At 47.4% G+C, this 21958-nt stretch overlaps 3 protein-coding genes across 8 annotated transcripts; 2 read left to right on the top strand and 1 right to left on the bottom strand.

Moving 5' to 3' along the window:
- The first annotated feature begins 3859 nt into the window (after window positions 1–3859).
- Window positions 3860–7306, top strand: Scrn2 (secernin 2). 6 transcript variants are annotated; one of them, XM_078042144.1, is made up of 8 exons: window positions 3860–3986; window positions 4341–4514; window positions 4814–4995; window positions 5464–5663; window positions 6088–6303; window positions 6394–6559; window positions 6652–6832; window positions 6986–7306. In XM_078042144.1, exons 2-8 carry the CDS (start codon window positions 4341–4343, stop codon window positions 7157–7159), a joined length of 1293 nt encoding a protein of 430 aa, XP_077898270.1. In that variant the 5' UTR covers window positions 3860–3986; the 3' UTR covers window positions 7160–7306. The 6 variants fall into 6 exon arrangements, with proteins under 6 accessions (XP_077898270.1, XP_077898274.1, XP_077898275.1 ...); XM_078042148.1 differs by having other exon boundaries at window positions 6629–6832; window positions 6986–7123; XM_078042146.1 differs by having other exon boundaries at window positions 3864–3999.
- A 1094-nt stretch (window positions 7307–8400) lies between these two features.
- Window positions 8401–13191, bottom strand: Lrrc46 (leucine rich repeat containing 46). Its single transcript, XM_005321953.5, has 8 exons — window positions 12811–13191; window positions 12606–12711; window positions 11320–11428; window positions 10321–10367; window positions 9952–10061; window positions 9709–9778; window positions 9237–9382; window positions 8401–8928 (listed from the first exon to the last, which is right to left on the bottom strand). Exons 1-8 carry the CDS (start codon window positions 12818–12820, stop codon window positions 8561–8563), a joined length of 966 nt encoding a protein of 321 aa, XP_005322010.1. The 5' UTR covers window positions 12821–13191; the 3' UTR covers window positions 8401–8560.
- Window positions 13192–13199: 8 nt separating this feature from the next.
- On the top strand, window positions 13200–21382 carry Mrpl10 (mitochondrial ribosomal protein L10). Its single transcript, XM_005321742.5, has 5 exons — window positions 13200–13355; window positions 15375–15544; window positions 18677–18841; window positions 19104–19248; window positions 21076–21382. The coding sequence occupies exons 1-5, from the start codon at window positions 13304–13306 to the stop codon at window positions 21330–21332; spliced, it is 789 nt and encodes a 262-aa protein (XP_005321799.2). The 5' UTR covers window positions 13200–13303; the 3' UTR covers window positions 21333–21382.
- The last annotated feature ends 576 nt before the right edge of the window (window positions 21383–21958 follow it).

Genomic DNA, 21958 nt, shown 5'->3' with positions numbered 1-21958 from the left:
CAGCCAGAGCCAGCCTCTGGCCCCTCATCCCGCCCCCATGGGTGCGTGCATGTCAGCCGGGCCCTCTGGCTGTGAGTGAGGTGGGGGTGACTGACAGCAATTTCTTCACCTAGATGATCCCTATCAGGGACAAGGCGATGAAAGGCAGCCAAGATATCTGATGGGCTCCTGCCCAGCTGGAAAGTCTTGAGGGAAAGGTTGCTACTGCAACTAGCAGCTAGAGCCGTGCCACGGTTACTCAACTGCAGTGTACACAGACAGCTCACTGGGCCCACTGTGTGCCTCACTCAGAGGGATGTAGAAATACCATCCATATACACTTTTCCAGGCATCTGGTGCCTAATTCGCATCAAGGGAGTAAAAATCTCAAGACTCGGGAGCCCTCCAAATAGGAAAGTAAATAGAGGGTCCGGTTTAGGCCCCAAAGAGGTAAGGCTATGTTTTTTTTTTTTTTTTCTCACTTCCTACCCTTGTTCTTGCCAAATGTATTATTTTCCCTTAGTGGGATTCCTATTTCCCCCACTCTTTCCCTAACCTAATTTCTCCAACCAAATTGACTCTCACTTGACCCCTTCTATCCTTGTTTCTGAGATTCTGGTCCACAAAGTTTAGGAGAATAAACCTTGGGATAGGGGTATTGGAATGATTTAAGGGTTATAGAGGAAACCAGACTTACTTTTTTTTTGGGGGGGGGGCAACTGTTTATTTCTATCTGTTCTGGGATGGAGCAATTTGGGAAGAGGAGGAACAGGTGTGTTTCTCTGTGACCTCATACCTGCAGCACTTCTGCTGGACACCTTTTTTGTCTTCCTGGTTCTGGGGGAATAAGACCCCAGAAGCCTGGTGAATCCCCTCCTTTTTTTTTTTTTTTTAATGTTTTATTGTTTAGTTCTCGGCGGACACAACATCTTTGTTGGTATGTGGTGCTGAGGATCGAACCCGGGTCGCACGCATGTCAGGCGAGCGCGCTACCGCTTGAGCCACATCCCCAGCCCAGAATCCCCTCCTTTTTCCACAGGTTGCCCCCAGGGATAGGAGGGCAGCTGTGGGGCCGGCTAGGCCTGTTTGGGCAGGGTTGAGGCTGCTCCTCCTCCCCTTGCAGCTCCTCCCGCTGACCTGCATTCTTAGCGGGGGCCTTTGGTGGGGCTGATGCTTGCTTGCTGGTATGCAATGCTGCCTGGCTGGCCTGGGCCCCCTGACTGGAGCCCAAGTCCACCTCTGACCCCTCAGATGTGGTGCGGAGACAGCATGATCCTGGCGTTGCTGGGAGGAAATTAGGGAAATAGCTTCGGGGCTGACCCTATGGGTGACCTCTTTGGGCGGGCTCCTCTCCTGGGAAGTGAAGTAAAAGCCCTGTAGGGTGGGGAAATGAAGTCAGGAAGGGAAATCTGACAGCGGAGAAGGCAGCCTACCAACTGCAGCCTGAGGCTGCGCTATGCTCTCTCCTAGTCTATTTTCTCTTTCTTCTCTTACCTGCTCTCGCCACCCAGCGGGCAATCCGAGGAAGTGCAGAAGGTGAACCGGTTTGGGGGACGCAAAGCTTTGACGTTTGCTGCAATGACAACCAATAGCATCCTCACAGCCCCTCCCCAACGATGCACTAAAAACCACCCTCACCGTCCCAAAAAGCCTAGCTTGCCTGACCGCTCAGCACATTAGCAGTGTAGGCTTGAAAAGAATCTTGGGAAACAAACTCCACAAAAAACTGTTAGAACTAATCAATTAATAAGTCACAGGATACAGTCAGCGCACACAAATCAGTAGCATTTCTATACAAACAATAAACTATCCGGAAAAGAAATCAATAATCCAGTTAGGTGCAGGGCAGGCTGAACTAAATTGTCTGTAGGGCAGGCTGAATGAATTTAGCTGCAGGATAACCTGGGCACTCAAACCCCCCTCTGTCTGGTCCTTTATCACCAGTTTGCATCAAGTCTGAACACTCAACCCCACTCAAGGCTGAATACTCAACCCCACTCAAGGCTGAATACTCAATCCTACTCAAGGCTGAACACTTGATCCCCACCCGTCTGGTGCAATGGAAACCCACATCTGCCCCCTGCCCCCTAGGTCTGAAGGCAGAAGATGACACTCTTAGCAACTACTGTATGATCCAATCACTGTACACCAACAAGGCAGCTCACAGACCCAGAGACCCCATTAGATTTGGCTATAAAAACTCCCTCCTGCTGGTCCCCCTCCCATCTCGCTCTCTCTCTCTCACCCCACTTCTCTCTTCCACTGCTCTTTTTCTCTCTTTCTCTCTCTCTCTTTTCTCCTCTTTTTGCATTGCTGCAATAAAGATCTCTTGGTCGCTCCGAGTGTTGTAGTCACTTTCCTTTCAAATTCCATTTACTAATAGCTTATAACATAGAGGTCTTTTTTGTTTGTTTTTGGTACCGGGGATTGAACTCGGGGACACTTGACCACTGAGCCACATTTCCAGCCCTTTTGTATTTTATTTAGAGACAGGGTCCCACTGAGTTGTATAGCACCTTGCTTTTTCCTGAGGCTGGCTTTAAACCTGAAATCCTCCTGCCTGAGCCTCTTCAGCCACTGGTATTACCGGCGAGCGTCACTGCGCCTGACACAAATAGGGATAAATTTAACAAAGTACAGGGAAATATCTATACACTGAACCACTAAGACATTAATGAAAGAAATCAAAGAATACACGCACACATACACAAATGGAACAATATTCTGTGTTCATAGTTTGGAAGAATTAATATTGTTAAAGTGTCTATACTACCCCAAGGGACCTACAGATTCAATACAATCCCGGGAAGTACCTAGTCTGTAATGTACCCCATTCCACATTCCTGGAGGGCTCCATGAAGCAAAAGTGTGTGAGACGAATTTTGCTTAAATTCTGGCTATGGAGATAATTTTATTTTTGTTATTGGTACTGGAGATTGAACCCAGGGCTTCCCAAAGGCTACTCTAAGGATATAACCCTCTATCACTGTAAATGCTAGATCTTCAGACCTTTTTTTTTTTTTTATGAGAGAGAGGGTCTTTCCGTTTCCTTGTCCTGTCCAGGTTGGCTGGCCTGGATCTTGAGAGATCTTCCTTCTTCAACCTCCTAGGTAGCTTGGATTAGAGGTTTGCACCACCCCACTGGATTTATGGAAATGTTTTATAGTGCAAAATGAACTGGAAGTCAGAATATTTGGGATCATGGGGCTGGGATTGTGGCTCAGCGGTAAAGCGCTTGCCTAGCCCCGACGGGGCGCGGGTTCGATCCTCAGCACCACATAAAAAAATAAAGGCATTGTGTTGTATCCTAAAGAGTAAATATTAAAAAAAAAGAATATTTGGGATCATGATCCATCTCTGTACTGGGATGTGTCTGTTCCCCTTGACCAAGACGCTTCTTTTGCTGTTTCAGTTTCACTATATGTAAAACACACCAAAGCTTTGGACTAGAAAAATTTTAAATTTCCTTTCAAAGCTATATTCTTAAAAGCATTATGGGGCAGGAGAGAACTTTTGGGGTGGGACGATATGCGTATGTGTCCTTGTGCCTTTTTATAAAAAGGAATTATCTCTACACCTACTAGCTTGTGACCCCTCATATAGCTCATTGGGATTGTGACTTTGGAATTCAAGATAGGACTCAAGTAACTGAGATTCTTCCTTAATTTCCAAATGCCCCAGCAGTCCCGATCTCTTAGGAAGCTTCCCTTTTCACGCAGATTCTTTTCTACTCCCAGTTCTAGCTCCCCACAGCGACCCCATCAGATGAGGGGCGCCCGGGTAATGAGCTGCAGGAGTCCCGCAGGACTTGAAAAACCGCTGCGCTCCGAGAAGTGGTGTTCGCGCGCACCCAGGTGGAAAACAGTGGAACCGCAGGTGCGATCTTCTGGCTCCGCCTCCGGGGCCAAAGGCCTTCCAGGTCACCTAGAAGCTTCCGTCCATTGGAATCCACCCGACACGAAGCGGAGGAGGAGGCTCCGGTGACCAAGTTGGGGGCGTTGGAGGCTGTGAGAGTGAGGGGTATACGGTACTGGGGATGGAAAGGGTGTGAATGGAAGAGGGGCGGGTCTTTGGGCATGCACATGAGCGTGGGACACCAGCGAGAAGTGGGAGAGCCAGTGAGTCCGTACCACTCTATCCCAGACTACCAGGGCAGGACACTCAGACTAGGACTCTGCGCCACCAGCTGACTCCAAGCCATGTGCTGGGTTTGTTTGGTCCCAGGCATCAAGTGTCCGCGCTGTTCAGTGTCTTCCCTGTGTATACACATGTTGGGGGTGAGAGCGCCTTAGGCCTGAGACGTGGGCAGGATTATGGAAAGGTGGCATGAAAGGGACACAGTCGTCCCCCACTCTCCACAGATGTCGTCCTCAATCCATGACACCCCTTGTTCCTGCGACTGCTTGGTCTCCATGCCTCCGGCCTCTGCCATTCAGGCTGTGATCTTTGCAAAGAACTCAGACAGACCCCGGGACGAGGTGCAGGAGGTGGTGTTTGTACCAGCAGGCACTCACCCCCCTGGGAGCCGGCTCCAGGTGGGTAAGGCCTTATGAGATACTGAAAAGGGTGGCAGTTCTAGGCATTCTTCTAAGACCTTCTTCCTCTGCTTTCTACACTTGGGAGGTTGTCAGATGTGGTGAAAAAGAAATATGAGCTTCAAGTCTACCAACCTGGACCATAAGCCTATTATTTAGCCAATGGACCCCAGTTTCCTCAGCTGTAAAATGGGAATAAGACCTTCCCAAGGACAATACCTTGGGTGATTGGCAAAGTGCCTGCACAGTGTAGGTTCTGGCCCTTTCTGAGTGGATGTTTCCTTTCTTTCTGCCTCCAGTGCACCTACATTGAGGTGGAACAGGTGTCGAAGACACATGCTGTGATTCTGAGTCGTCCTTCTTGGCTGTGGGGAGCTGAGATGGGTGCCAATGAGCATGGTGTCTGCATTGGCAACGAAGCTGTGTGGACCAAGGAGCCAGTTGGGGAGGGGGAAGCCCTGCTGGGCATGGACCTGCTCAGGTGTGGATGCTTCCCTCCTCCATCTCCCTTTTCCTCCCTCCCCGAATCTGGTTCCTAGGGACAGACTCCTTTCTGCTGAATTTGCCCTTATGCCCTCCCAGGGGAGGCTTCCCTGCCCCTCCTCTCTCCTGGCCCCATCTCCTCAGTCTGATAAGGAGCCTGTCCTGGCCCAGAAATAGGATGGCACTGGTTTACATTTTTTTAATAAGAGTAAATTTTTTTTTTCAATTGAAATCTCATGTAGAATCCAGGTTTATAAAACTGATAGAGCAGCTCTGATGGAGGATAAGTTTGGGGCTCAGGGCACTTCTCTGTTTCAGGCCTTCCTATGGAATTTTCAGAGCACAGCTTAGAAACCACTGGCATAATTGTGTTTAATATGACCAATGCCAGTGGGTTTGCTATGTGACTTGGGCTTGTTACCAAATATCTCTGGGCCACTTCTGTCCCCTGACCTTTCTTTGCCAGGCTGGCTTTAGAACGGGGCAGCACTGCCCAGGAGGCCCTGCATGTGATCACAGGCTTGCTGGAGTGCTATGGGCAGGGGGGCAGCTGCCGGGAGGACCCCATGCCATTCTGCTACCACAACACTTTTCTACTGGCTGACCGGACTGAGGCATGGGTGCTGGAGACAGCTGGGAGACTGTGGGCTGCACAGAGGATCCAGGGTGAGGGGCCTAGTGCCAGGGCCCACCTCCCAAAGTTGTTCCCCTTTGGAGGTGGTAGAGCTGGTGGGACAGAGAGGAACACCATCCAGGTGCCAACCTTTGGGGACATCCAAGGAGATGGGAAATGAACCCTTATAGGGACTCTCCCCTCCTTTCACCTGGTTAAGTCCTCCTGTGGGTCAGCCTGTCACTTCCTCTGGGAAGCCTTCCTGGACTTCCCTGGGTAGTTAGGCTCTTCCTTACATGCAAGCAGGTACCTCCTCGCCGTTGCATTTATCTCTGTGATTATTTTGTCTCCTCTACCTCTGTAGCCCCATGAGGGTAGGGTGTTCTTGTCGCCATCATATTCTCAGCACCTAGCCCAGAGCTTGGCATACAATGGGTACTTCATGATAAATGAACAACTCCCTTATCTCCTCCATAGCGGGTGCTCGAAACATCTCCAACCAGCTGAGCATTGGCACGGACATCTCAGCTGAACATCCAGAACTTCGGAGCCATGCCCAGGCCCAGGGCTGGTGGAGTGGGCAGGGCGCCTTTGACTTTGCTCAGGTCTTCTCTCTGACCCAGCAGCCTGTGCGCATGGAGGCTGCCAAGGCCCGCTTCCGGGCTGGGCGGGAACTGCTACAGAAATGGCAAGGTCTGTGAGTGTGGGTGGGTGGGTGGGTGGGGTCCCAGGAGGGCCACAGTTCTCCCTCTGCTGGGAACCTCACGCTTTCCTTCTTGGCAGGGAACATCACAGCAGAGGTGATGATGGGCATTCTCAGAAACAAAGAGAGTGGCATTTGTATGGACTCTGGAGGCTTCCGAACCACAGCCAGCATGGTGTCCATCCTGCCTCGGGATCCCACGCGGCCCTGTGTCCACTTCCTCACAGCCACACCAGACCCGTCCAGGTGAGAAGAATGAGGGTTTGGGGTGCTGCGTACCAGGCAGGGGAGGCGACAGGAGATGAGCCACCTCAGTCTTGCTGTCCATGTTCCATTAGGTCAGTGTTCAAACCTTTCATCTTTGGGGTGGGGGCGACTCAGGCCCCCCAGGTGCTGTCCCCCACTTTTGGAGCACAGGATCCTGTTCGGACCCTGCCTCGATTCCAAACTCAAGTGGATCGCCGTCACATGCTCTACCGTGGACAGCAGGTGGCCCTGGGGCTGATGGAGAGTGAGCAGGTAACCCCAGGGGATAGGGCATACACACCAACTGGCACTTTGGAAATAAGGAGCTGGGAGAGAGGCCCCACTCTTGGAGTCAGCTGCCATGGACAGGGTGGTGACCTTGGCTTTCTCCTCCTGAGATACATTTCCCGCTCTGGCCTTTTCCAGCAGGAGCAGGGGCAGCAGCTGCGGCAGAAGCAGCGGGACCTGGAGCAGGAAGGCTTGGAGGCTGCACAGGGGCTTCTGGCTGGTGAGCAGACCCCAGCCCACCAGGAGCTGGGTGGCCTCTTCCAGGCCTTCGTGGAGAGGGAGAGCCAGGCCTACACAGAGCTGAGCACTTAGCTCCTCCTGGCCCAGGGCGGGGCAGGATCCTAGCCCCAGCTGCCCTGAGGTGATGGTGGTTTGGGGCAATTCCTTCCTGCCCCTTGGCCTGTTCTGTGTGGCTGATACAGTCTTGGCCTTAATAAATGTGGTTTATTTTCTTGTTCAGTGAGCTGAATTCCAGGTTCAGTGGGGCACAAGAGGCTGGTGAGGGCAAAGGGCAGACCTAAATTTGCTACACCAACACATTTTTAAAATTTTCTTCTTTCCTTCTTTTGTTTTATTCCTCCCTTCCTTCCTTCTAATTTTCTCCCTTCCTTCCTTCCTTCCTTCCTTTCTTCTTTCCTTCCTTATTTTCTTTCCTCTCTCAGGATTTAGCCCAGAGGTACTTAATCACATTCCCAGCCCTTTTTATTTTTTATTTTGAGACAGGGTCTTGCTAAATTGCTTAGGGACTCACTAAGTTACTGAGGCTGGCCTCAAACTTGCAATCCTCCAGCTTCAGCCTCCTGAATCCCAGACATTACAGGTGTGCACACCACACCTAGCTCTACCCAGCACATTCTAATGAGAGAGGTGATAGGGATTAGCCATGAAATTTGTGGAGGGAATGTGAGAACAGGGAGGAAACATCCCTAATGGTGTGGGTATGTGTTATTTTTTTTGTGTGGGTGCATATGTGTGTGCACATTAAGATCAAAGATCATGCCTTGTGTGGTAGCTGGCTTCTATTTGTGAGGACATTTATTTATTTATTGTGATTGAACCCAAGGCCTTGCATGTGCTAGGCAAGTACTCTACCACTGAGCTACACCCTCAGCACTGTCTGGGGACAATTAGGACCATAGGCTTGGGTCCTTGGCTTAGAACTGGGAAGGACACACCCTTGGAGGGGCAGTGAGGTGTACCCTGAGAGATGGCCTCCTCCATGAGGCAGCACCCACTTCCTGCACACTCAGGAGCTGTGACGCCAACTGGGACCCTGAGGGATATCAGCCTTTTGGAAGATTAGAAATTTGTTCTTTAGCTGGGCATGGCGGTGCACACCTATAATCCCAGTGGTTTAGGAGGCTGAGGAAGGATGATCACAAGTTCAAAGCCAGCCTCAGCAACTTAGCAAGGCCCTAAGCAACTCGGGGAGACCCTGTCTTTTATAAATAAGATACAAAAAAAGGGCTAGGGATGTGTCTGGTTAAGCACACCTGGGTTCAATCCCTAGTACCAAACCAAAAAAAAAAAAAAAAAAGGAAGGAAGGAAGAAATTAGTTTTTTAGAATTAGGTTGCTATTTTATTTACTGGTTCCTTCCCCTGAGGTGCCACCAAGTGACATGAAAAGCCTAGAGACAGTTTACCAGGGAGGGGCTCCTGCCACAGGTGAGGGGCAAGAGGACAAGAGGAAGCTCACATAGGGAGGCCACACGTCACTTCTTGGTATTTTTGGTTGCAGTTTTGGTTGTGCTAAGGGACCCAACCAGAGAGGCTTTGGGGGCTGCTGCTGCTGGGGCCCCCTTCCTTGCCTGGACAGAGCTTGGCTGGGCCCTGGGAACCAGAGTGCATGGTTTCTTGGTGGGAGATGAGGCTTGGAGTGAAGAGGCAGCCTCAGGGGGTGACTCCTTTCCTTGCTCTGGAGTGACAGAAGGGCTGCTCTCCCCAGCCTCGGGCACCCCGTGCTGCAGGGGCAGCTCAGTAAGGGTGGGCTGGATCTCCATCCTCAGAAGGTGCTCTGTCAGGGCCTCCTGCTGCCTGCGCTCCTGGTGTCTGCTCAGCTGCTCCAGCTCCTTGAGGAAGCCTGGGAGGGGCCAGGGTGGTGGCTGGAGCCTAGGGCTCAGCAGGAGGGCCCTCTGGGTTCTGGAAGGTCTCTGGGTGATCCCGCACCACACATCCTTAGAAGGGAGGAGCCCAAGGCTGACAATGGGGAGGAGTGAGTCCTCTGCATGCCCAGGACAAGGACCTGGCCTGGCTGCACTTTCTACCACCCATGGGGCAGATGCTGATTGAGATTGAGGCCACTCCCCAGACACCACCGCCCTCTTAGCTTCCTCCAGACCCCATAGGTTGGGCTCTGGGGAGGCTGCAAGCCATGGAAAACAGTGTCACCTCGCTCTGAACAGAATGGGCCACTCAGCTCCGGGAACTCATCGTCACCATCAGAGGCTTTGTCCTCCTCATCTGAGGCCCAGCGCTCCGACACAGGCTGCCCATCCAGGTCCAGGAGCAGTGGCAGGGCTCCTAGCACCATCTCCCTGCAAGGCAGTAAGAGCAGAGGCTACTGAGGAAGGCATCCTTGGTGTGGAACCTGGGAGGACACAAGGACACATGTCACAGCATCCACACCTGGACAGGTAGCAGCTCATGGTCTAGCAGTGGGGCCTCAGGTGAGCCCCAAAGAGCTAAGGGCTGGCTCCTGTGCAGCATGGGAACGAAATGGGGAAGGAGCAAACTTGAACTGTTGGGCTGGAGGAGCAGGGGCCATGGGCAATGCCAGGTTTGCAAGCTGGGAAGGAGCCCTTGTGGAGTTAGTAGGTGGAACTTAACCAGGACCTTGTTCCTCCCACCCTCAGTCCCTCACCTGTAGCACTTTTGCTTGGTACAGCTGTTGCCAGTCAAGTTGAGGATGAGAAGGCTCTGGGGGAGCTCATCTGCACATGGAGAGACAGGGATTGAGGCTCTCATACCAACTCTGCACCCTCCGAGGATGAAGTGTATGTGCAGGATTGTGTTGAGCACAAGCACAGGGAGGTGGCGGAGGAGGGCAGAAAGGGAGGTCCCCACACAGGACATGTGCCATGAGCCAGGGCTAGGGTGTTCCTACCCGGCTTCAGCGTTTCTATCAGGTTCTCAGAGAGGTCCAGAAACTGGAGGTATGGGAGGTTGAGGAGGTTTTCCACGTGCCTGATTCTGTTTCCTGCTAGAGACAAGAAACTAGGGAAGGAAGGGTGGGGGGCAGAGACAGGACTGTTGAGGAAGAAAGGAAGACTCCAGACACCTGGGCCCCCTGTCAGGCAGTTGGATGACTAGTGGGGACACATGGCCTATGGGAGTAGAGGAAGCAGAGCAAGGCTTGGAAAGAGCTGATCAAGGCTGATCAAGAGCCAGGCTTGGAAAGCTCTGAGCAGGTTCTTGGGGTATTGCCGTGTTTCCCCTCCCACTCCTTACTCCTTCCCCCACCTGAGCCACATACCGCAAGGAGGGTATGCAAGCCAGGTTCTCAATTCGCTGGATCTTATTCTGCAGGAAGAAACCAAAATGGAGGAAACCAAGCTGTCAGTTGGGTGGGGAGCCCTGTAAGGGGACAAAGCCCCAGTATCACAGCTGCACTTAAAGCTGGAGATGTTGCACTTTGGGAACAACCCCACTCCTGACTGGTTGTCACTATCTTTGGGAGATGATTGGCTTTCTTTGGATGGATGGTTAAAAGTATAAACTTGGGGCTGGATAAACTGGTTTGAAGTACCCTTTTCTGACCCCACAGCCAAAGAGGGACCTTGGAATCAGGGAAGGAAATCAAGGGCCACTAGAAAAATGGAAAAAAAGCCTTGGTGGTGACTTGCATGCCAAAAGGGGAAAATGAGCACATATTCATTTGATTTGGGCTGGGGATGTGGCTCAAGCAGTAGCGCGCTCGCCTGGCATGCGTGCGGCCCGGGTTTGATCCTCAGCACCACATACAAACAAAGATGTTGTGGGCGAAAACTAAAATAAATAAATAAATATTTAAAAATTTTTTAAAAATCATTTGATTTGAAGACTTTCTGTGGGGAAACTGAAAGGGAGCTGGGAATATGAAGGCTGGGGGAGTCTGAAGACCACCACCAATGTCTAGCAGCCTTCAAGGATCCAAAAGGTGTAGAGGAATCTTCAATTTTCTTCTTCTTCAAAACAGGAATGGGCTTGGGCTGTATAATATGAAAAGTCTAGGGCAGATACCAAGAAGAACTAGACCAAAAGAAGTGTCTGATTAAGGAGCAACAATTCAAGGGCATGTTCAAGATCTCTTTCCGAGGGATCAATCTTTCAACTGAGGAGAATTCCTGATTTATTTGGGAATGATTCGAACATAGACCTATTTGTCCGAACATCAAAGAAGGCATAAGATGACCTGTTTGGATGCTTTTGGATTAGACAGACCTAGTCCACAAGGGGTCAGGGGAAAGGAAGAGCAAGGGCTTGCAAGAGTTACCGCTTGTAGATAAAGACTGTGAAGATTCTGGAGACTCTCTAAGTTCTTGATAGTGGTAATCCCCTCTCGGTCCAGGCGGACAATCTGCAGCTCAGCAAGGGTGTGAAACCTGGGAGAAGATTGGGTGGAGTCATGTGACAAAGCTCACCTCTATGGTTTCAGCAGGAGAGCTGGGAGAGAGGAGGAGGGGAAGAGATGTTTTGAGGAGGGGCAGATGGCTGAGTGACTCTCATCATTGTCAAGAACAGCTTCTTGACCCATGAAGTGATGTCCAGGTCATGAAGCTGGCTTGCCTAGGAGACCTCTATCTCTGTTGATGGCACTGGGGAGAATCAGACTGGCATGCGTGCGGCCTGGGTTCGATCCTCAGCACCACATACAAAGATGTTGTGTCTGCCGAAAACTAAAAAATAAATATTAAAAAAATTCTCTCTCTTAAAAAAAAAAAAGAATTGCTTTAAATAAATAATGTAGCTCAAGGAGTAGCACGCTCGCCTGGCATGCACAGGGCCCTGGGTTTGATCCTCAGCACCACATAAAAAATAAAAATAAAAAAATAAAGATGTTGTGTCCACTGAAAACTGAAAAAAAATTTTAAGCCATACAGTACTACACACCAATACAGCAATTTGGGATTCTGCCATACAAGAACCACAAGTTTTAGGCCAGCCTTGGCAATTTAGCAAAACTTTAATAAAGTGCCCTGGGTTCAATCTCAGTATTAAATAAATAAATAAAAAGATTTCTGAGAAGGGATGACAGCCTTATCTAAGGCAGCTGAGTGAGGACGCTGGAAAGCAGATTTTTTTTTTTTTTGCACTGGGAATTAAATCCAGAGGCCAGAGTTGCTGAACTACATACCCAGTCTTTTTCATTTTTTTTATTTTGAGATAGGGTCTCTCTAAGTTGCTGAGGCAGATATTGAACTTGCAGTCCTCCTGCTTCAGTCTCCTGAGTTACTGAGACTACTGCACCACTGTGCCTGACTGAAAGGAACATTTTTTTTTAAATTTTTTTAGTTGAAGTTGGACACAACATCTTTATTTTATTCATTTATTTTTATGCAGTGCTGAGGCTCGAACCCAGCGCCTCAGACGTGCTAAGCAAGCACTCTATCGCTAAGCCACAGCCACAGCCTTTAAAAGGAACGATTTTAAGGAGGGAAAACCATTGGACACGATCACTGATTGGAGTGGGAGTAAGTAAGAAACAAGGATGAGTGGACAAATCTGTAGGGTTCAGCGAACTGGTCACTATGTGCACGCCCCCCCCCCCCACGCACTCACATCTTCTCTGACAGATCTTCATCCTCAGGGTAGGTCAAGTTCCGCTCAGTAATAAGGGCCTCAGTAATGTAGACATCCTTTTCCTCTGGACTCTGGGCAAGTTTAGCTGTGAAAACATGAGTCCAATTGTCGTCTTTCCTCTTTCTTGGAGGCTGACCCTACCGTTGTCCAACTGTTCTACTTACCAACCCACTTCCCTACTTACCCCCAGGCATGATGTAAAATAGACAGCTGCTAGCTTGAGGCGAGAGAGGAACGAAGAGGAGCGGAGAAGTTCCTAAGGATGGACTGTTCTTAAGGATGGCCAAACCGAGAATGGCGGGTGAGAGAATCCTAGACTTGGGAGACAGTGGAAAGGGGTTGACTCAGAACAACTTGTTAGGGATGTAGTCGAAGACAAGTAAATAGGGGTGAAGGGTCTGGAGTTTGTGGGGGTGTGGAAAGACTTTGCTGGCAGCAAATTGGGCGGTTGTGGGTAGGAGGGATGAGAAAGGGGCGGTTTCCTAGAGTTCGTATCGTTGCTAGGATACCAGACGCCAGCTAGAGAGGAAGTGGAGAAGGGAGGGTGCCGCTCTGCGCATGCGGATTACGGCTCTATCCGGAAGATTTGCCCACCACTTCCGACCCCAGGGTTCGCTGGCCCATAATCCTTAGCTTCTTCCGGCTCCGTACCGCTTCTGTCTGTTTTTCCGGTGGCGATGGCTGCGGCTGCAGCTGGAATGCTGCGAGGGGGTCTCCTGCCCCAGGCGGGTAAGGAGCGGCCCGTAAGATCTCACTGCGTATTTGGCCAGCGCTCTCCAACCCTCGTCTCCCCTCCTCTACTTCTGACACTTCCGGTTGTCTCTGACTCTAGAGATGTCCCGGTGATCCCTGACACCTGCTAGATCGCGGGTCTTATCCCATCTAATTCCCTGTGACTCTAGATTATCATAGCAACGATGTCACCAACAAAAGCATTTATTCCTTACGTCCCGATCCCCCTACCTTGGGTTTCTTTACCCCACCACTTAGCTCTCTCCCCTGTTTGCACCAGTCTTTGCCCGAACTTTTGCCTTATGCCTCCTTTTGAAGCTCTAAGCCTGATTGTCTCTTCCTCAAGTTTTCCCTCTGACCTCTGTAAAGCAGGTTTCTTCAGTTAATTCTTTATCTTGTATCCTGTTTACTGACTCCCTCGTCCCATTATAGCCTGTAATTTTACTTTTATTTATTCGTTTATCTCCTGTGTTAAGCTCTGAAAGGAGAGAATCATATATACAGCATAGCCAGCAGGCAGCATGGTTTCTGACCTTAGTGGCATGCAGCAGATAATTGTTTAATGAATTAATTAGAGCATTTATAGGCCAGGAACTGTGATAAATGTTTTACACATATTATCCCATTTAGATTTTGAAGCATCCTGTAAGGAAAGGATTACCATCTGCCCTTTACAGATGAGGAAACAAGTTTTGGACCAGTTTAGTGACTGGGCAAGGTCACACTTAGTAAGTGGCTGAAGAAATATTAAAATTCAATTTCATCCGATTCCAAAGCCACTTATAACAATTAGATTTTGTGGCCACTGGCAATAAACTTCTAGCCCCAGCAGGTCTCCATGCTGTCTGTCAGAGCTATCTTCTAGCAGACCCTTTTTCTGAGGTCCCATCTCAGCCTTGGGAGGGGCTGAAATTGGGAAACATTAGGCTTGGCCCTTGTGTTGAGGATGAAGGGGTCACTTTAGCTCAGGGCTTTAAGTGTCTCTGTTTTCTGAGGGGTGCTCTCAAGCATTGCTTGTCAACAAGAAGAGAGAAGGGAAGAGAGATGTGGAAGAGTAGCATAATGGTCAGGTAGCATACTGGTCATAAATGTGTGCCCACCCTTGCTTCAAATGATAGGAACAGCCCTCACAGGCAGTGTTTGAGCATGGTTTTCAAACTTGAGCATGCATCAGAATCACCAGGAGAACTTATTATTTTTTTTTTTTTTTTGGTGGTACTGGGAATTAAACTCTGGGCCTTTCCTGTGCTAGAGAAACTTTCTACTACCGAGCTATATCTCAAGCCCCCACCAGGAGGGTTTTACTAAAACACTTTGCTAAGCCCTACCCCAGAGTTTGTGATTCAATAGGTCTAGGGCAGGTATTTCTAACAAATTACTGGAGGATGCTGATGTTGATGGCTGAGTGAGGGTAGGTTATACTTCAAAAACCACTGACTTGGACCAGGGGTTGGCATATCATGGCAAGGCTAGTCACTGAGGTTTTTTATTTTTGTTTTGTTTTGTGGTGCTGGAGATTAAACTCGGGAGTATGTTAGGCAAGTATTCTACCATTGAACTATACCTCCAGCCCCTGGTCACTGTATTTTATAAATAAAGTTTTATTGGAACAAACCTTATCTGTTTTTTACATAAATGTCCATGGTCACATTTTGGCATAGTTGAATATAAGTGACAGATAGTACAGCCCCCAAATCTAAAATATTTACTATTTGTCCATTTAGGAAAAGGTTTGCTGAGCCCTTTCCCCCTTTGTTTAATGTGTTTGAAATATTTTCTCCTTTGTTCTCATTTTTTATCCCAATTCTGCATAAAAAACAAGCTGGAGAAATGAGAGCCTCAAGATATCAAGCACTAAAAAAGAAGGTTTGGGATTTCAGGATTTCTGGCAGGCACTTCCTTGTCTATCTCTGTGAGCCATGTTGTGTCTGTCTAGAGGGTGTGCTTTTGTTCCATTTGGGCAAACTAGGGCCTCCAAAAGATTGTATTTCACTGTGTTACCATCTCCTCCCTCAGGCCGGCTGCCCACCCTCCAGACTGTCCGCTATGGCTCAAAGGCCGTAACCCGCCACCGTCGTGTGATGCACTTTGAACGTCAGAAGCTGATGGCTGTGACTGAGTATATTCCCCCCAAACCTGCCATCAATCCAAGGTGCCTGCCACCTCCCCCCAGCCCTCCCAAGGAGGTAAGGAGGAGACTGCATACACATCACTTGGTGGTGGGATAGTGGATTAAAATGATTTTTTCTCTCATAGTGAAGTGGGACTCCAAACCACAGTCACTCATATCATTGTTTCATTTCTACTTGATCCTGTGGCCCAAGTACTTTAAGATGAAATCTGCACTTGATTCTACATTTGCCTGTGGGTTCTATGGATTAGATGGCCTCCTGGATTTCCTTCATTCTGTTCTTGTCTCTAAAAATGTGTGTGTGGGGGCTGTGGTTGTGGCTCAGTGGTAGAGTGCTTGCCTAGCATGTGTGAGGCACTGGGTTTGCTTCTCAGCCCACATAAAAATGAATAAATAAAGTAATGGCATTTAAAAAATGCATGTGAAAGCTACCTGGGCAGGTGGGGGGAGGGGAGAGGTCTCTGCTATCTTTGTGTTTTTGTTTTCTGTTTTTTTGCAATGTTAGGGATCAAACCTAGGGACTTGTGCATGCTAAGCAAGCACCCTACCACTAAGTGACACCTCAATCCTCTCCTGTCTTAAAAGGAGTTGACACTTCCATGTTTTCCTAAAGAAATTAGAGAATCATTCTGTCCTTAAAAAAAATAGGAAGACTAGTGGAGTTTTGTATCTTTTTAATTTTTTTAAATTTATCTTTATCCTATTTGCCTTTATCCTATTCATTTATTTATATGAGAATCGATCCCAGTGCCCCACACATGCTAGGCAAGTGTTCTACCACTGAGCCACAACCCCAGCCCTGGGAATTTGTATCTTTTTAGTGGCTTTTGTTTTGTATACTTAATAAATTCTAGTATTCTAGTTGTCTGCTGCTTCTTAAGGATTAGGTAGCTGTCTTCTCTTGCAGGAGAGAAGGACATCAGCAACTGCAGCCTGAGGGAGTTAGGTCAGATGGAAGAGATGCTCTGAGTCATTGAGCAGCTTCCTCAAAGGTGAATGAGAAGACAACCTAGCATCTGGGTTTTTGCCTGTGAAAACAATGGCCCTGTAGGGTCAGCCCATGGAGCATTGCTTGGCAAACCACACTTTAGTGACTGGGCCTTTTCCATCAGCACTTAGGAAATTTTTGTTTGGTTTTGCATCTTTAAAACAAAAAGCAAACAAACTTAAATATTACTTGACCTTTATTTTTTTGTTTTGCTTTTTTGAGATGAGATCTCACTATGTACCATGTTCTCCAGACTGATCTTATTTATTTATTTATTTTAGTTGTCAATGGACCTTTATTTTATTTATTTATATGTGGTGCTGAGAATTGAACCCAGTGCCTCTGAGTGCTAGGCAAGTGTGCTACCACTGAGCTACAACCCATCCCTCCAGACTGATCTTGAATTCATGAGCTCTAGTGATCCTCCTGCCTCAACCTCCCAAGTAGCTGGGGCTATAGGCATGTGCTGCCACACCTGGGTCAATCCAGTTAAAGTCTATTCACAGCATTTCCCTCTCAGTTCAGTCAAATTGTATGGAATTTTTCTCCCATACTTTTTTCTTAGGCCATTTGGGCATGCTACTTCTTAACTGTAGAAGAATCTAAAATAGCACATGCAATAGAACTTTGTGGAATGAAGGAGATGTTCTATATCTGCACTGTCCAATATGGTAGCCACTTGCCACTTGTGACTACTGAGCATTTGAAATAAAGCTAGTGTGACTGAGTAACTGATTCTTAATTGTGTTTGATTTTAATTACTTTAAATATAAATAGCCACATTTGCCTTAGTGGCGACTATATCAAACACGGCAGGTCTGGAACCTACATTTAGTACAATATTGTATTTTTTTCACGGAATTCTGCAAAAAGCACATGACTTCTAGGTTGTCCACTTTTTAAATATATTTTATTATTTTCAATTTTTTTTAATGTTTTTTTGTGGTGCTGAATCAAACCCAGGGCTTTGAGAATACTAGACAAGCACTTTGCTACCAAGCTACATCCCCAGCTAAATAAATTTTAGATTCTTTGCTTTAGGGAAATAGAAAATCTTAAACAGTGTAGTAGAGATATGTAAGTGTATTCTTAGGTCCTGAGGTTCTCAATTTTGAGAAACATTTTCTTAAGAAAATTAAGTTTTGGGCTGGGGATATGGCTCAAGCGGTAGCGCGCTCACCTGGCATTTGTGTGGCCCAGGTTCGATCCTCAGCACCACATACCAACAAAGATGTTGTGTCCGCCGAGAACTAAAAAATAAATATTAAAATTCTCTCTCTTTAAAAAAAAAAAGAAAATTAAGTTTTGTTCTGTGAAAAATGTTTTGTCTCACATTTAAACTAACAGTGCAAAAGTTGTGTTGTATTTTTCTTTCTTTCTTTTTTTTTTCTTTGTGGCAGGGGTACCAGGGATAGAACTCAGGGGTACTCCACCACTGAGCCACATCCGTAGTCCTGTTTTATACTTTATTATATTTTATTTTTAATATTTTATTAGTTGTTGATGGACCTTTATTTATTTGTTTGTTTAATTATTCATTTATATGTGTTGCTGAGAATTGAACTCAGTGCCTCATACATGCTAGGCAAGCACAAGCCCAGACTGTATTTTATACTTTATTTAGAGACAGAGTCTCATGAGTTGCTTAGTGCCTCACTTTTGCCACAGTTGGCGTTGAACTCACAATCCTCCTATCTCAGCATCTTAAGCAGTGGGATTACAGGTGCACATCACTGCACCCGACTCTTTTTTTTTTCCTTTTAATTGGTGTTATGGATTGAACCTGGGTCCTCATGCATGCTAAGCACAAGCTTTGTCACCCAACTATATCCTCATCTTGTATTTATAACTGGTAAAATAATTTAATATGAATACAGTGTCAGATTGATAACTGAAGTAATTTTCACAATATTATTGTCAAACAGTGTTGACTAGGGAGCCTGCTGACCTGTTTGGGGAGGTCAAGAGTTCTTAGGTTTGAAAGCACTACTCTGAAGATTGTGATTAGCTAATGAAAACAGAAGGGTTACAGTGGGAGGTGTTATACCTCACTGAGTCAGGTGCCCAGCTACCTCACCTGATCCCCAATGTGTTGCACATTTGGCCATCGCCGAAAGCCCCAGTGCCTATCTGGGAGAGATTGAGAGCTGCCAGGGGGATAGACAGCTGATGTTCCTCAGCATCCCTTCTTGCTTTCAGGAAACAGGCCTCATCCGGCTCCTCCGTCGGGAGATAGCAGCAGTTTTCCGAGACAACCGAATGATAGCCGTCTGCCAAAATGTGGCCCTGAGTGCAGAGGACAAACTTGCCATACGGCACCAGCTGCGGAAACACAAGATCTTCATGAAAGTCTTTCCCAATGAGGTAGGGGTGACTCTGTCACAAGGCCTGTCTTTTCCACCCTTTGCTTTCATGCCTGCCAGACAGAGGTTGGCTCTGCTCCCTCCATAGCCTGCTTCTGACTCCTCCCTTAGCTGGCCTAGACAAACCACCTCCTAATCAGGTGGTGCCTAAGCTACAGTTAAGGGCTGAGGGGTTGCACCTTCACTTGATGTGGCCCATGACTAAGGTAAGTGTCACTTGTCCCTACTTTCCCCCCATCAGCCATTCTTTCTTGCCATCCTAGGTCCTGAAACCCTTTCTGGAAGATTCCAAGTACCAAAATCTGTTGCCCCTTTTTGTGGGACACAACATGTTGCTGGTCAGCGAAGAGCCCAAGGTCAAGGAGATGGTGCGCATCTTAAAGGGTGTGCCTTTCCTACCACTGCTAGGTGAGCAAACATTCCTGCCAGTTAGGGCTGGGAGTGAGGTGGGCCAGGCCTCTACAGGGAACATGCTGTCATGGATGGGACCAGAATCAAAGGCAGGTTATTGAGGGCTGACTGTCATTTGACACCTCTGTTGTCTCACAGCCCCACTTCTGTGCTAGAGGGAAGACTAAGGAAGTCAGAAAGGGGGCTCTGGGGTGGGAGACGGCAAATTCAGACACCTTGAGTCTGCGATGTAGTGGGTGCTGAAACCCACACAGATAAAGGTATTTAAAATAAATATCTGAAGTAAAGGGTGCTGGACCAATGACCAGTTTTTCCAGATTCTTCTAAGACTCACTAGGGTGCTTATCTGTAAAGAATATTGCCCATGTCCCTAGGAAATTTGAATTTTATAGGAAAAACCATATTTATAGTACCACCCGTGATTCTTTTTTTTTCCTTAAATTTTTCTGTTGTAAAATACATATAATATAAAATTTACCATTTTAGGAGCCAGAATTTGTGGCACACACCTGTAATCTCAGCAACTGGGGAAGCCAAGGCAGGAGGTTTGCAAGTTCAAGGGCAGCCTCAGCAATTTAGTGAGACTCTCAGCAACTTAGTGAGACCCTATCTCAAAATAAAATATGAAAAGGACTGGGGATATAGCTCAGTGGTAACACACCCCTGGGTTCAATCCCCAGTATGAAAAAATAAAATAAATTTTACCCTGTTAACTATTTTAATTAATTTTAGTATTTTTTTTTAGTTATACATGGACACAATACCTTTATCTTATTTGTGTGGTGCTGAGGATCAAACCCAGGGCCTTACACATGTGAGATGAGCACTCTACTGCTCAGCCTCAGCCCCCCTGCTAAATATTTTTTTTCTCTCTCTCTTTTTTTTTAATTTGTTTTAATTAGTTACACAAGACAGTACAATGATCTTGACATATCATACATTTGAATCAGATGGGATATAATATCTCATTTTTCTGAGTGTACAGGTTGCAGAATTACATTGGTCATGCAGTCACATATATACCCACAGCAGTAATAATGTCTATTTTATTCTGCTGTCCTTCCATTCCCCCCTTCCCCTCCCCTCCCATCACTTCTCTCTACCCAATCTAATGTGACCCACTTCTTTTTTTTTCCCCTCACATCTTCACCTGCTATTTTAAAAAGTATAGTGATGTTAAATACATTTATAATATTGTGCAATCACCATCTCCATAACTTTTTTTTTTTTTTTTTTTTTGAGAGGGGCCTAATTAAGTTGTTTAGGGCCAAGGCTGGGTTTGAACTTGTAATCCTCCTGCTTCAGCCTTCTCAGTCGCTGGGATTATAGGTGTGTACCACCAGTCCTGGCTTCCATAACTTTTCATCATATATAGGTATATGTCATAGATGAACACAATACCTTTATTTTATTTATTTATTTTTATGTGGTGATGAGGATTGAGCCCATTGCCTTACACATGCTAGACTAGACCTTTACCCCCTTGAGCCCCAGCCCCAGCCAGCCCCTAATTTTCATTTTGTAAAATTGAAACTCTATCAAATAACTCCCTGTTTTTTCCCTCCACTCCATGATTCTGTTTTTAAGAAAGTTTAGGAAATGCTGACTTCAGGGGGTTGGGGCCATTGGATGCATGATGCAAGTTTTCAGAAGGAAGGAAGGGAGAGTAAAGATCTCTACTGATGGGAGTGGGTGTGGAACCCAGACTTGGGCAGGCTGGGAGGGGAGAGAGGGGCAATGGAGAGCAAATTCCTAGGGTTGGGACATTATTTCTAGAGAAGACAGGCATTTGTGGGGAGCCCAGCTGACTCTCTGTTCTTCCAGGTGGCTGCATCGATGATACCATTCTCAGCAGACAGGGCTTCATCAACTACACCAAACTGCCCAGTCTGTCCCTGCTGCAAGGGGAGCTGGTAGGAGGGCTTGCCTTCCTCATGGCCCAGACTCACTTCTTGCTTCAGCACCAGCCCGTCCAGCTGACGGCCCTGTTGGGTCAGCATGTCAGACAGCAGCAAGAGGGGGACTCTTCCACTTTGGCCACTGGGAAGCCTGATCCTCCTGACCCTGTTCCGGACTCCTAGCCAGCCTGTTTTGCCAAGCCATGCCCATAAATATACTCTGCTCCTGTTGACTGTGCTGTCTTCTGTCAGAGTTGTGGAAGAATTTGGGGTGGGAGAGTGTCATGTGACTTGACTTCTATTAACAAAGACCTCCTTGGGGGCAGGGCCACTTGGAGATACACAAGAATTCCATATCAGAATGGAGGCTGCTAATTACTGTCTTTTTTTTTTTTTCCAGTTGTAGATAGACACAATATCTTTATTTATTTTTAAGCCAGTGCACTCTACCACTGAGCTACAGCCCCAGCCCCTAATCACTCTTTGTCCTTAGTTTTCCCAAATTGGGACCTGACAGTGCAAAGCCTGTCAGTTCTCCAGGTACAAGGCAAAGAGCCAGGAAAGATGAGGATCTTGCCTCTGCCTCCTTACCACAGTTCTTTACTGCATATGTCTCCACAGCCCACCTTCTTGGGGCTACAACCTGTCACAGTAGCTCAGCTAAGTAAAGACTGTATACATATCAGTTTATTCCTCACCATGTTGTCCCCATTTCACAGAAGATGAAGAGTCAGAGAAGTTAAATAGTCTGCACAAGGTCAAATAGCTAGTAAATGGCAGACAGGGACTCAAATCAGACTTTCTGTTCT

This window comes from Ictidomys tridecemlineatus, chromosome 3, assembly GCF_052094955.1.
Source record: "Ictidomys tridecemlineatus isolate mIctTri1 chromosome 3, mIctTri1.hap1, whole genome shotgun sequence".
Taxonomy (NCBI): domain Eukaryota; kingdom Metazoa; phylum Chordata; class Mammalia; order Rodentia; family Sciuridae; genus Ictidomys; species Ictidomys tridecemlineatus.
Note: the sequence above shows the minus strand (reverse complement) of the source record. Positions and strands in the feature narration are given on the sequence as shown.

Bases quoted from the DNA above. Each gene is read 5' to 3' on its own strand.
- Scrn2 (XM_078042144.1), top strand. From the start codon at position 4,341: ATGTCGTCCTCAATCCATGACACCCCTTGTTCCTGCGACTGCTTGGTC. The intron at 6,304-6,393 runs GTCTGTGAGTGT...CCTTCTTGGCAG, and splicing joins ACTGCTACAGAAATGGCAAG to GGAACATCACAGCAGAGGTG. The intron at 6,833-6,985 runs GTAACCCCAGGG...GGCCTTTTCCAG, and splicing joins GGCTGATGGAGAGTGAGCAG to CAGGAGCAGGGGCAGCAGCT.
- Lrrc46 (XM_005321953.5), bottom strand. The intron at 10,368-11,319 runs GTAACTCTTGCA...TTCTTCCTGCAG, and splicing joins ACAGTCTTTATCTACAAGCG to AATAAGATCCAGCGAATTGA. The intron at 10,062-10,320 runs GTATGTGGCTCA...TTCCTTCCCTAG, and splicing joins GCTTGCATACCCTCCTTGCG to TTTCTTGTCTCTAGCAGGAA.
- Mrpl10 (XM_005321742.5), top strand. From the start codon at position 13,304: ATGGCTGCGGCTGCAGCTGGAATGCTGCGAGGGGGTCTCCTGCCCCAG. The intron at 15,545-18,676 runs GTAAGGAGGAGA...TCTTGCTTTCAG, and splicing joins CCCCCAGCCCTCCCAAGGAG to GAAACAGGCCTCATCCGGCT. The intron at 19,249-21,075 runs GTGAGCAAACAT...CTGTTCTTCCAG, and splicing joins GCCTTTCCTACCACTGCTAG to GTGGCTGCATCGATGATACC.